Genomic DNA, 14,164 nt, shown 5'->3' with positions numbered 1-14,164 from the left:
TGGATCAAAACCTTTCATCAAAGTTGTCCTAAAACCAAAACAATACCCGTTCTTGTCTTAGAACAACTTTGATGAACTTTTTCCACTCCAACTTTTTTGATCCACTTCAAATGTTGACTACTGTAGTACTGCACATATATTATAGAAATATGGTAGTATGCTATTCTGAAAAACAACAACAACCAAATCAATCAAGGATCTGGGACCATCCGGCTTACTTTCCCGTCTTTCCATCCCAAATCTTTATAGACTTATCGAAGGAAGCGCTGGCGATCAGTCGTGTGTCTGGTGAGAACAGCACCTCATTGACCAGCGCTTGGTGACCCGTCAAACGGGCCACTGGCTTCTTCTCCTCTGCTGGGTTCCATAAGAACATTGTGAAATCATCTGATCCTGACACCAGCCTCTCATGACCTTCACCCTTAAGAAGACCAAATGTTCAGGTTTATACACAAATTCTTTCTCTTACAGGTCGATACTGTATATAGACTGGTCTCACCCACTCTGACACCGTTGTAACGCGTCAAAGCCTTTTCCTTGATCTCTTCCACTGTAGAAAGCAGAAACATTTATATTTATAAAATTAACCATATTACATCTACTGCAGTTCACAAGTTTGGGGTCAGCAAGATATATATACAGTAGTCAACATCTGAAGTGGATCGAAACCTTTCATCAAAGTTGTTCTAAAACCAAAATGCATTCTTGTATTAGGACAATTTTAATGAACTTTTTTGATTCACTTCAAATGTTGACTACTGTGTGTGTGTGTGTGTGTGTGTGTGTGTGTATATATATATATATATATATATATATATATATAATGAATACTTATTCAGCAAGGATGCATTAAATTGATCAAAAGAGAGAGTAAATACAATTATAATGTTACAAAAGATTTCTATTTCAAATTTCAAATAAATGCTGTTCTTTTGAGCTTTCTATTCAAAGAATCCTGAAAAAAAATTACCATTTTCTACAAAGCTATTGAGCAGCACAACTGTTTTCTATGGAAGTTTGTTTCTGCCTCTTTTTATCTCATAATTCACTTTTTTTGAGCAATTCTGAATTGATAATTCTCAGAATTATGAGATATACAGTCAGATTTGTGAGATATTAACTCAGAATTACATCCTTTTTTTCCTCTGAATTCTGAGTTTATAATTCAGTTTTTTGTTTCCACCACAGAATAAAAAAAATAAAAATAATTGTGACTTTCTATCTCACAGATCTGACTGCAATTTTGAGTTCATATCTTACAATTCTCACTTTTTTGTTCTTCCAGAAAAAAGTCTGAATTGTAAGATTAAATTTCATTTATGTTTTTTATCCCTTGGCGGAAACAAGCTTCCATAATTTTCAACATTGATAATAGTAAGAAAAGTTTCTTGAAAAACAAATCAATGATAATGATTTCTGAAGGATTATTATTGTAAGATATGAACTCAATATTGTAGGATATGAACTCAAAATTGAGATAAAAACAGAAGTGTGAGATAAAAAGTCAATTATTATTATTTTTTTTAAATGTTTTTATTTTGTTGCGGAAACAAAGAAGAGAGAAAAAAAAGAAAATTCTGAAATTATATCTCACAAATTTGACACTGAAGACTGGAATAATGATGCTGAAAATTCAGCTTTGCATCACAGGTAGGGATGTAACGATTAACCACGAGCCGGTTGAAAATCGATTTAAATATGTGACGATTCAAATCGGTTGAGATGCTAAACAAATCGCGATTCATAGGAGTTTATATGAATGTATGTCTGAGGGGAACTTACTGTCTTTCGATGGTATTTTTTCTTTCCTTCTTGCCTCTGTATAATGCATATCGATCACCATTACTTTGTACCCACGTTCTCACTACATGCTGTTCTGTTGTCAATAAACCAAAGACCGTAGAATACACACATATGACGATGGTGCTGCCACCGACTTTTACGTTCTCTGCATGTGTATGTGCTACACTACTGACTCCAGGGTCCTATGAGGAGCTGGTAGCTGCCTCAATTGTGCCTGTAGCGGTAACCACAGTGATCGTACTCTATCGTCTATGACAGAGCTGGTGATTTTTCTGGACTGAAAAAATTGGACTGGCTAGGGATGTAACGATTAACCACGAGCCGGTTGAAAATCGATTTAAATATGTGACGATTCAAATCGGTTGAGATGCTAAACAAATCGCGATTCATAGGAGTTTATATGAATGTATGTCTGAGGGGAACTTACTGTCTTTCGATGGTATTTTTTCTTTCCTTCTTGCCTCTGTATAATGCATATTAAAGTTCATGCGCTGCTTTGTTTACAGCAGAAACCAAGGAAACGCTTTAAGGTATATTATTATAGTGTTATATTTCAATTTCACAAAGAAACGTACAGTATTTTGTCTAAGCAATAATAAAAGGACACATTTAATTTATAATTTGTCTTAAATCTCATTTTGTAAAAAATAAATCGTGAATCGAATCGAATTGTGAAATCAAAATAGTGAATCGAATCGAATCGGGAGTTGAGTGAATCGTTACATCCCTAATCACAGGAGTAAGTTACATTGTAAAATATATTGAAATAAAAAACAGTTATATTAAATTGTAATTATATTTCACAATATTACTGTTTTACTGTATTTTTGATCAAATAAATGCAGCCTTGGCAACCACAAACCTTTGAACAGTAGTGTAGTGTATAATAATGAATCAACTGCAGCTGTTGAAACATACATGATCCAGAGAGATCCTGAGGGTTTATGGTTGCAGTAGCAGGCTCAAACGCTCCTGTGCGCAGAACGTAGTCGGTGCTGAGGGCCAGCGTGTTGACCCAGTGAGCGTGACCTTGCAGTGTACGACACTGAACCCCCTACAGCACAGACCAGAACAGATATTCACACCATCATTCAGTCAAACACCCTAGTAAGTATAGTTTCAAGTAGGGCTGCACGATAAATCGCATGCGATATTTAATGCCGGCTCTGTGTAGTTAATGCTGCTCAATGTGAAAGCACACACGTGATGGAGATTTACCGCTGATTACAGAACCGGCTTTACTGATAAGATGCGCGTTAAATATCGCATGCGATTTATCGTGCAGCCCTAGTTTCAAGTTATATTTAATCCATCATGAGTGGACAGATCTTACATCTTTGGCTCTCCAGACTTTAATGGTTCTGTCCTGAGATGAGGTGTACAGGAGACCATCACCTCCCCATTTTACACACGTCACAGACTGTGTGTGTCCGGTCAGGATCTTATCACAGCGGCCCAAAACCGTATCCCAGATCCGAATCGAACAGTCTTTACTGGTGCTAGCCAAATACCGACACTCTGGGTTCCTGTGATGGAGTGAAAATGGCTGATTAATTGTCATGTTATTTTATTACTTTATTATAAAATGTTCAGAACAACGTCTTGAAGTCAGGTAACCGTAGTATAAGTGGAATAATTGACTCCGGTCCATTGAATTATTAGAAAATAATGCACACCTGAGGTGTAGTGGCATCACTACCTCATTATTTTCTAACATTTCAATGGCCCGTCGTCAATTATTCCTTACATAAACAATATAATATTAATTATTATAATAATTATATTATAATACAATTTAATACAAAAACTAAAAATAAGCTAATAATTTTTTTTAATTTATATTAAATTTGATTATGAATTCACTGTGGAGCTAAAATAACAAAATTAACACATTCAAATTAACAAATATAAAACATACTTTAAATACACGGCCAAACTGATTTTTCTAAACTCACAGGTGAAGAGGTTCCCAGCACAGCCAGGTGATCCACTTTGTATGTCCCGTCAAGGTCTTTCCAATCTGACTTCCTGTGATCGGATCCCACAAGAAGATCTGCAAAAATCATAGGAAATATAAAACAATATGTTAATCCGACAGAACGTCTTGTACACTGGAATATCAGTGACTTAATAATAAACGTGATATGCTCACCTGACTGTTTTTGCATCCTGATGCTAGTTTCTTGCCATCTGGAGACCAGGCAATGGACAAAATCCAATGTGTGTGTCCTTATAAAATATGATGGACAAAAGTTCAGATGCATGGTTTAACTTACAGATGCCCTGTATTTGATATCACTGAGTGAAAAACTGACCCCTAGCAGTGTGGTGTGGCGTTTCTGTGCTCAGATCCCAAAACCTCACTGTTGTGTCCCCAGATCCACTGGCAAGATATCTGAGTAACATCCCCAAAAGCTTTATTTGAATGCATGCAGCCTGATTTGTTAAATATTTATATAAATTAACATGTAATGTCACTGTTTAATCCACTTACTTTCCTGTAGGGCTAAAAGCCACAGAGATGACTGCCTCTGTGTGGCCCTCCAAAGAGCTGGTGCATCGAGCCACGGCCCGCACACGAAACACGGCCTGCGGCTGGTACACAACCGGCAGCACCTGCTCAGTCTCCAGGCCCAGCGTCTGCACACAGGAGCCCAGGGACGACACCACCTCTGCATCCTTCACAAAGAACAGGAACGGCACAGGCTCCTCCTGCAGACAGACAAAAAGATCAGGGTTATGAAACAATAAAATCTGCAGTAAATCATAACCTGCATCATTCATAACCAGCCTCTAGTCATTCAAAGTAATGTAGTTAATTTTTTTAAAGGGGTCCTATTATGCTCTTTTACAAAGTCTTGATTTTGTTTTGGGGGTGTACACATGCTCTCATGCTTGGTGTTTCGAAAAACGCATTATTTTTCACAATTTACATTATTACAATACCTTTCTCCCCAGCCTGGCACAAACGGCTCGATTAGTTCTGGGTTTGATGAAGGTTAGCTGTCCCAGTGCGTTGTGATTGGCGAACAGCTTAGACGGTGTTTCAGTACTGCCCCGGCCCTTGCCAAAGCAGCAAGTTATGTCTGCTCCGGTATAGTTAAGGATGGCGTCAATATTGCCATATCAATTTGAGCCGGATTCAGACCCCGAGAATATTGAACAAGAGGATCGCGCAAAACCTTTGCACGCACAAATATTGCAAGACATATTAGAATGGTAACGCTAGTTTTTTTTTTTGGCTAAATCACGTTTTAGATACGATGTCAACAACCGCTTAAAAATAAGTGCATTTACTATGTACAGATAAGTGCAACGGTAATATGTATTATGTTTATTGTTCTTTAATTCTAACATTATAACAGGAATTGTAGTGAAACTGTTATACAGTTGAATTTATTTATACAATAGTCTCATAATTGAAGTGTAAATTCTGCAGATTACATCATTGTCCAGTATTGTACTTTCAGCAATTTATGAAAAAACAGCATTTCTTCGACATGCCGAAAACTTGACACTACAGCAGCACTTCTTCATCTTCATCTTGACTGATGCACACAACCAAGCTACGACCTCGTCCCATCCCACAACCATTCGAATTTCTGTAGGCAGGAATTACTTTAATGATATTCTAATGGGCCGCTTTATGACATCACAATACCCCGGAAAACAACGCTGTAGTCCAAATGAGCCATTCATTTTAGTTCTTGAAAAGGGAAATTAAAAAATGAAATATCTCCCTTTGGAGTGGACTTTGAGATTTGTAACTTTGTAGATCTTTTTTATGCCCAAACATACACACTACTACACACTGACTAAAATTCAAAAAGTGAAAAAGCATAATAGGACCCCTTTAAGCAAAGCTGTTATACATTATACATGTTATTGAACAAGGCTTGCTGATGTAATGGGTAATTGACAAATAACAAGGTCATTAGTTTTTTTCAACATCAAGACTATAGGTTGAAAAGAAATGTGGAAGATGTGGAAATGTGAAAAAATGGGAAATTGTATATTTTATGTGCTGGTCATCATTTCTTTTGTGCTTTTCACCACAACATTTTTTTGTTTATTTTGCAATTCACCAAGTAACCAATATATTATGTAATAAAACAACATATTATGTAATAAACCCTAATTAAAAGTACATTATTACATTATTTTTACATTATATTTTACAAAGTATTATATTATTAACTACACAAAATTAGGAATTTTTTTTTTTTACATTTTTGGTGTTTAAAGGGGTCATATGACATTGCTAAAAAGAACATTATGTTGTGTATTTGGTGTAATGAAATGTGTTTATGCGGTTTAAGGTTAAAAAAACAATAAAACCCATTACAAATGAGGCATTTGTTGCATCCAGTGGGGACAAAATTATGGATTATAATGACTTATACTGTGTTTTTACGCGTTGCGTATTCACGCCGTGTAAACATAAAACCATGTCTGCATTTGTGATTGGAGAAATGACAAACAAGCGCTCCTCGCGTTTGAATCATCAGTGGCAAATTCTTTAAATATAAAAAATGTACTTACAGGCTGCGAGTCAGAAGCGCCAGACTGTCCTTGCAAAGTTGGAACTGCCCCACTTTATAGAAACAGCCTTTGTGCACAGACCCATTGTATGCTACTCTGCTCCCAAAATAGGGTGTTGTGAGCATTACTGAGTACACACTTAATGTATTGACTGTTTAATTCATACTGGATGCCGGAGGGCGCCCTTGAGCAGAAACTCCACATATGCATAGTAGAAGTAATGCTCCAGGAGAATAAAAGTTACGCCTTCTTTCTTTGCGTGAACATTTGGGTGGCGTTATGCAAATCTTCCCACACAGTGACATAGACATGTGGGGGCGTGTTTAAACGAGCCATTTTAGGAGGGCGTGGACAAGTCTTAACTTTTATAAAGAATATCTCTTTGGATTTGAGACTTTAGTCTTTGCAACTTTACAGATCTTCTTTATGCACCAAGAGCTTGTAACACTCCAAAGAGAAAGGAAAAATTGAAATCGCATCATATGACCCCTTTAAGACATAGTATGTCACACTGCTGTCACATCATATGTCAACTACCCAAATATGTGAACAACACATGAGGATAAAGTGATTTAGTGTTTTACAGATTGCAATAAACGAAGTATACATTACCGTTTGGGGTCAGTGAGATGTTTTGAGAACGTATTACTTTTATTTAGAACCGGTGCATTATGTCAAAATATCAAAATTGACAGTAAAGGCATTTACAATGTTGCAAAAGATTTCGATTTCAGATAAATGCAAAGTCCTGCATTTGAAAAGTCTGAAAGTCCTGAAAAAATGTATCACAACTGTTTCCATCATTGATAATAATACGAAAGGTTTCTTGAGCACCAAATCAAAATATCAGAATGATTTTTGAAGGATCATGTGACACTCAAGACTGATGTAATTATGCTGAAAATTTCAGTTTTTCCATCACAGGAATAAATTACACTTTAAAATTATATTAAAATAGAAAACAGTTATTCTAAATTGTAATATTATTTCACACTATTACGGTTTTACTGTATTCATGATCAAATAAATGCAGCATTGGCATTGACTTATTTCAAAACAATACAAAATCTTACCGACCCCAAACTTTTGAACGGTAGATATGTGCATTACGTATCTTAATACAGATTTTCAGATCTATCATAAAAGTAGGGTTCTAAAAGAATAGATCATAGGTACCAGACTCCAATACATCATGGGCTCTGACAGCTGGATGAAGTACATACTCCAGTCCGTCATTCCTACCTTCTGTAACAGTGCGTTGCAGACCAGCTGCAGTTTATCCGGACTGATGTCCAGCGGCACATCGAAGGGGGATCCGAGCACCTCACCGCTCTCATCCTGGAGCTGGATCAACACACGCTCCGCGTCCACGCTCATCTTTCTCTTCAAACGAGAAACACATTGAAGTATACACTACCAGCACGTGAGGCACGAAAGTTCAGAACAAGCTATTTTTATCAAATATCTGTCAGTAATATATTATAAATTAAAGAAATAAACACGAATTCCATATCTATACAGAATACGAGAATGTCCACAAAGTAAAGAGAAATACCTGTCGTTATTGATCACAGCACACTCCACGGCGTGCAACGTGATGTATTTTGACGCACGCAAACTACGTGTGCCTGACATCATAACCGCGCGCCTAGTGTGACTCAAGTCGGAAAAGAAGCAGAAGCTCAGCCGACACAAGAATGGGTGGCAAAAATAAACAGAGAACGAAAGGAAATGTTCGGGTAAGACAAATAAAAGTTATTCGATTATTAACATTTTCTAGCTACAAGCCAAAACTGTAAAATAATAGCAAAAGTCAGTGTAGCCGACTCTACAACTGTTCACATGGATAGCTCACTACAACAAATTGGTATTATGTACTTCCTGTCACATATTGTATAAAAGTAAAGTGTTTATGAAACATTTGATATGACAAGCATTTTTTTTATCGTGTCTGTTATGTAAACCTGTGTTCTTAGAGTCCTGGCGTCACGTGTTTGTAGTGTAATCAGACAGAAAGTGCATTAGTTGAGCAACCATATATGATAGTGATGTAACCTGACTATACCATAGGACGATAATAATCTTAATAGGAAATGGTGAGGAATGTGTAATGACAGCCCTGTGTTTCCTGTTATTCAGCCATCCAGCAGTGGCAGAGCTGCTGATCTGTTGGCCAGGGAAAATGGCGTTGCACCCGGGTTTGTAGGATTTGGTGTCTCTACCTCCAGTGATCCAGGATATGTACCTGCAGTACAGGGGGCAGAGGAGATAGACAATCTAGTGGATGCAGACTTCCGCATGGTCCTACGGAAGCTGTCCAAGAGAGATGCGGTCACAAAATTGAAGGTATAATTTATTGTGATTGATTGGAGTTGTTGTTATTTAAAGTAATAGAAATGTTTTGGTTTTTGAGTTAGTTGATTCTTAGATGTATATAGATGTCGATTAAACCTGTTAAATAAAAAAAAATCGTTGAGTATATTTATGTATATATTTTTTTAACTTTTGTTACTTACAGGCACAATTCAAGTTAACTTTGCATTTATGGCTTTAAACACAAATCTGCCACTTAATATATCAGAAATATTTATTATTAACATCTAACACAATACAGCATGTAATAGATAGTATGATTAAAATATAACGGCTATATAAGGTATATTGAAAATGTAAATTTGCAATTTCAGTAAATAAACCGAATAATCCAGTCCTGTTACATATCAATTTATATAAAACATTTCATTTAACTGACTCAGTAATTGAATGACTCATAAATACTGGTTAATGTGTATTTCAGGCAGTACAAGAGTTTGGAGCAATGTGTCAAGAGCGACAGCCTGATGTTGTAAAAGGTGTCCTCCCATACTGGCCTCGGATATACTGCCGAATATCAATGGTAAGGGAATAATGACAACCCTATCATTATTTGTATATTATTTATTGATATATTTATAATTTTATCTTGTATATAATTTTATTTAGTCTTTGTGTTTGTGTAAATGTACATTTTTCAGTTGAACATTTTATTCAAATTGTGATATTGATTATATAATTTTCAATGGAAGATTTTGTATTAAATAAGAAACGGGCAAAACTGAGTTTTCTCTAGTGGTCTCAGATATTTGGATCCCACTTCATATAGAGGCAGCAAGAAGATGTAAATGTTTAGTTTAGTTGAATTTTAATGTTTAATTTAGTTGTGTATTTGTGTAGATCAAAGGTTGGTTTAATATATAATATATTTTCATCAGGACCACGATCGCCGTGTGCGAGAGGCCACACAGCAGGCCTTTGAGCAGCTGGTTTTAAAAGTGAAGAGGAATCTGGCCCCCTACCTGAAGAGCATCATGGGTCACTGGCTCATCTCTCAGTGTGACACATACTCTCCTGCTGCCTCGGCTGCCAGCGCTGCTTTCCAGGCCGCATTTCCCCTGAATAAACAACCAGAGGCCATCAGCTTCTGTAAAGATGAAGTCCTGAATGTAAGATAAAGCTTATCTTAAGCTCATAGTGAGAAAAAATGACATACTGCAGATTTTTTGATGAATGTTGTCATTGCTCAGCTAAAGTTTTTTTAATATTCTTTTTGATTTTCAGGTTCTTCAAGACAATTTGCTGAAAGAAACAGCTGACACTCTCAGTGACCCTCAGTAAGTGTATGATATGTACAAAAATAACCTGATGGTGACATTGGTTTTGATTTACTTGGTCATGTTGTTATATTTGATGATATATGCAGTGTGTGCCTGATTAATAATAGTAGTAGTTTATGTGTAGAATATATTTTTTATTTTATTTATTTAGTTTTATTTTTGTGCAGGAGTGTGCCAGAGGAGGAGCGAGAGGCTAAGTACATCCGTCTGTTGACCTGCTCTTTGCTGGCTCTGAAGAGACTGCTGAACATTTTACCCGACCAGGACAGAGAGCTGCTAAAGGAGCGACTAACCCAACTCATCACACAGGGAAAATTCTGGAAGTACAGCAAACACAAGACCCCACAAGTGAGCCTAACCAGTATCCTAACCAGACGTGACCATGACAGGCAACTTTTCTAGTTTGAATTTAAGATCCTTTACACCCACATCAAAATCTCATTGGCTCAAAATCCTCTTCAAACTAGCTGTATATTAAACATTAAATATGCTCTGAATTGTTATTAAAATGGAAATATTAAAATAGAGATGTTAGTCTCTATTTTTGTTTTTATTGAGAACAGAAAAATGACTAGGGTTTGGTATAAGATGTCACTGTAATCTGCAGTGTTATTAAAAATTGGCAGATGTGAAGATTTCAGTTAATTATTTACAATGTGTTTTGTACTGTTTGTTACCTGTTTACTTGAAGATTCACATCAGGTGTTTTAATATCTTTCAAAGTTGTCTGTTTTATTTTCTAGATTCGAGGGGCATTCTTTGAGCTGATTGCTACCATGTGTGCGGACGCACCCCAGCTGATCCAGGCAGAAGCGGCCCGAGCGTGTTCTGCTGTGCTGCTGTCAATTGACGACACAGACCCGGTGGTGCTGCCCCCTCTGTGGGAGGCGGTCCTCCATATTCTGTCCTGCATTGATGTGAGACTGATTTTTTGTTTTTACACAGATATAATCAAAGTTACGTTACTGTTTAATAGTTTGGGGTCAGTAAGGTTTTTTTTTTTTGAGCAGCAAATCAGCATATGTTAGTAATGATGCTGAAAATTCAGCTTTATCATCACAAAAATAAATGACATTTTAAGACATATTAAAATGTAAAACTATTATTTTAAATTGTAATAATAAATATATTTTTTGCTGTTTTTACTGAGAATAAGACTATTTTTTTTTAAATATTAAAGAATCTTTCTAACCCCAAACTTTTAAATAGTTTTGTAAATGAATATTTTTTTTATAAATATTTATTTTAAATAATAAACAACAAAAATCTCACATTTTCCAGCTCTGTCATAACCTGTATTCATTCTAAAATTAAAGTGTCTTATGCAGTCTAATAGAAATGTTATTGCACCTTATAGCTGTCTGTTGTCAGCGGTGATTCAGAATCACTGTCACCATGTGAACTCTGTGCAGAACTGCTGGACACATGTCAGTGCCAGGAAAGGCGTGATGCCGAAGCTCTGGGTGCTTCTTAAGGAAGGAGGTCAAGGTCTTGCAACATCTCTGCATCCAAACCTGCTCCCGTTTATAAGCAAACTGCCAGCAGAGGTCACACAGCCCAACCTGGAGTTCTCTAGGACATTCCTCACATCTGTCATACAGGGGTAAATAATGTCATATCATTATTCATATAGTCATTCATCCTATAGTCACGTACCTGCTAGGGTTGGGCGATGTTTACCAAATTGGCTTGCGGGGGGGGGAATCACAATGTCGGCTTAACATCGTGATGTCTGTTAGCCATCGGCGATGGACGATGGCATCATCTATCGGCCCAACCCTAGTACCTGCAGCAGAATCACCTTTTTAAATTTGCTATATTACTTCTACTATATACTTCTACTAATTTCATATATTTTTTTCCCCTCAAAAATTATAATAATTATATGTGTGACCCTGGACCACAAAACCAGTCAAAAGGGTCAATTTTTTTAAACTGACATTTATACATCATCTGAAAGCTGAATAAATAAGTTTTCCATTGATGTGTGGTTTATTAGGATAGGACAATATTTGGCCGAGATACAACTATTTGAAAATCTGGAATCTGAGGGTGCAAAAAAATCTTAGCAATGCATATTACTACTTAAAAATTAAGTTTTGATATATTTACGGTAGGAAATTTACAAAATATCTTCATGGAACATGATCTTTACTTAATATCCTAATGATTTTTGGCATAAAAGAAAAATCGATAATTTTGACCCATGCAATGTATTTTTGGCTATTGCTACAAATATACCCGTGCTACTTATGACTGGTTTTGGGGTCCAGGGTCACATATGAGGGAAAAAATTATGTGTTTTTCCCTAGTATAATAAGTCCACTTATAAAGTTTCTTAAAGTTTCTCAATAATAATAATAATAATAATAATATATAGGGGGAAACATAATACAATTTAATAAAAAAAAAAAAAAAAAATGTATATATATACTGTATATACAGTATGTGTATATATTGTATTAAATGTTTTTCCCTTGTATAATAAGTCCACTTATAAAATTTCTTGCCCCAAATGTAATAATTTAGTTTAACATACTTCCATGACCCTTAGAATTAAACAGGCAGTTTTATCATTTCAAAATGTTGCTTGTATATAAAGTCTTGACAAAGCATAATAATTCAGAATACAAGCGTTTGACTACCAGTTAAATGCTCACCAAGGCTGCATGTATTTGATCAAAAATACAGTAAAACTGTAATATTGTAAAATGTATTATTACATTTCAAAATTTATTAAAATTGTTATTGTATATTGTAATAATACTCTATATTTTTGATCAAATACATGTAGTCTTGGTGAGCATAAGAGACATCGCCTTTAAAAACATTTTAAAAATCATAATTATTCCAGACTTTTGACTGGTAGTGTATATTTGCACTTTTTAATTGATGTTTTCCTTTATTCTGGTCTGTTTGGTCCAGGTTGTCGAGTGATCGTGCCACGTCCAGTCCCTCAGAGAGTGCAGCCATTATTTTTGCCACAATGGAGTGCCTTCGGTTTATCATCCTACAGAATGCCGGAGATGAGCAGGAGCAGAGAAACATCCAGAACATGCTGATCTCAGAACAGGTCTGTGGATCACAATGAAAAGGTCTCCCTCTAAATCTGCTAATGTCTCATGTATTGAACTCTCTCTTCACAGCTCCTGCCGTTGATTGACAGAGCTCTGGGAAACCCATCGCTGCAGACGGGTCCTCTGTTCCCTCAGGTCTCAGATATGCTGCTGTCCTGGGAAAAGTGGGTGGCTGGGAAAGAGACTCCCACCTTTCAAAGACTGCTGTCAGACTTCTGGGAGGGTCTGGGTCACTTGTGCACAACTTACGTAGACTGTGAAGAAGCCAAGCAGACCGCCCTGGAGGGCATTGCATCGCTCCTGCAGATTATGCATAACCCGAACAGTGCCAGTAAACAGACTAAGAAGAAGAAAACGGTGAAAGTTTGCTTCACGGACAAGGAAGATAGAGGCCAAGGAGAGGAACCTCCTAGGGAAACTCCAGTGGTCGAGGAGCAGCACTGTCCCTTGAGAAATGGACACCTGCTGGATTTAGTGTGCCAGCTGGCGGAGCTCAACATGGTGTACGTGAGCGATCGTGAGTCGGAAAGGCACCTGCGCTTTTTGTCTCAGCTGCTCGGGGCGTTCCCAAGTCCTCAGGTGTTCCAGGTGCTGCTGAGGCCAGAGGAAATGAAGCCTGAAATGGGGCCGGAGCTCAGGCCGCTCGCTGAGAGCACAGCTGTCTACTTTCTCCTTCAAAGAGTGACTGTATGGTTAAAACAAGATGACAGGAAGGACACTGACTTCCTGGTGGACATGGTTTTTAGCTCCCTGCAGTGCTGCAGCTCCAGTGATGACAAGACACTGATCCTCAACCACATCAGTGTAAGAGACCCACGTGGTTCGGGGGATTGGTATGCTACAGGGATATATTAAAGCGATAACCCACAAGATGCTGTATTTCAGTGTATTTACCATGTTTAAAGGGTATCATTAGGCATGACACAAAGTGACAACATCAGCATAATAACAGACGGTTATTCAGGTCTTCAGGAAAGAATTATATTTATTACAAATAATAATGTGATATTATTTTCTGACATTTTCACAAAAGCCTTGATAATAATATAATATATAATATAATATAATATAATATAATATAATATAATA

At 36.8% G+C, this 14,164-nt stretch overlaps 2 protein-coding genes across 3 annotated transcripts in view; one reads left to right on the top strand and one right to left on the bottom strand.

Moving 5' to 3' along the window:
- The window catches only part of LOC107702791 (notchless protein homolog 1-like), a 10,928-nt gene extending 2,947 nt beyond the window's left edge, over positions 1 to 7,981 (bottom strand). Inside the window, exons 1-10 of the mRNA XM_016505207.1 lie at positions 7,901 to 7,981; positions 7,588 to 7,728; positions 4,298 to 4,515; positions 4,119 to 4,198; positions 3,956 to 4,032; positions 3,759 to 3,856; positions 3,137 to 3,329; positions 2,722 to 2,857; positions 504 to 550; positions 219 to 421 (exon numbers count right to left, since the gene is read on the bottom strand). Coding sequence (XP_016360693.1) covers positions 219 to 421; positions 504 to 550; positions 2,722 to 2,857; positions 3,137 to 3,329; positions 3,759 to 3,856; positions 3,956 to 4,032; positions 4,119 to 4,198; positions 4,298 to 4,515; positions 7,588 to 7,722 — 1,187 coding nt within the window. The 5' untranslated portion in view covers positions 7,723 to 7,728; positions 7,901 to 7,981. The remainder of the gene's footprint in view (positions 1 to 218; positions 422 to 503; positions 551 to 2,721; positions 2,858 to 3,136; positions 3,330 to 3,758; positions 3,857 to 3,955; positions 4,033 to 4,118; positions 4,199 to 4,297; positions 4,516 to 7,587; positions 7,729 to 7,900) is intronic.
- The window catches only part of LOC107702790 (E3 ubiquitin-protein ligase listerin-like), a 26,977-nt gene continuing 20,790 nt past the window's right edge, over positions 7,978 to 14,164 (top strand). For both annotated transcript variants that reach the window (XM_016505206.1, XM_016505204.1), the window contains exons 1-10: positions 7,978 to 8,084; positions 8,485 to 8,691; positions 9,143 to 9,241; positions 9,597 to 9,827; positions 9,943 to 9,995; positions 10,166 to 10,346; positions 10,742 to 10,915; positions 11,411 to 11,601; positions 12,924 to 13,071; positions 13,145 to 13,879. In XM_016505206.1, coding sequence (XP_016360692.1) covers positions 8,043 to 8,084; positions 8,485 to 8,691; positions 9,143 to 9,241; positions 9,597 to 9,827; positions 9,943 to 9,995; positions 10,166 to 10,346; positions 10,742 to 10,915; positions 11,411 to 11,601; positions 12,924 to 13,071; positions 13,145 to 13,879 — 2,061 coding nt within the window. In that variant the 5' untranslated portion in view covers positions 7,978 to 8,042. The remainder of the gene's footprint in view (positions 8,085 to 8,484; positions 8,692 to 9,142; positions 9,242 to 9,596; positions 9,828 to 9,942; positions 9,996 to 10,165; positions 10,347 to 10,741; positions 10,916 to 11,410; positions 11,602 to 12,923; positions 13,072 to 13,144; positions 13,880 to 14,164) is intronic.

The sequence above is a fragment of the Sinocyclocheilus anshuiensis genome, unplaced genomic scaffold, assembly GCF_001515605.1.
Source record: "Sinocyclocheilus anshuiensis isolate Anshui unplaced genomic scaffold, SAMN03320099.WGS_v1.1 scaffold1035, whole genome shotgun sequence".
Lineage (NCBI taxonomy): Eukaryota > Metazoa > Chordata > Actinopteri > Cypriniformes > Cyprinidae > Sinocyclocheilus > Sinocyclocheilus anshuiensis.
Note: the sequence above shows the minus strand (reverse complement) of the source record. Positions and strands in the feature narration are given on the sequence as shown.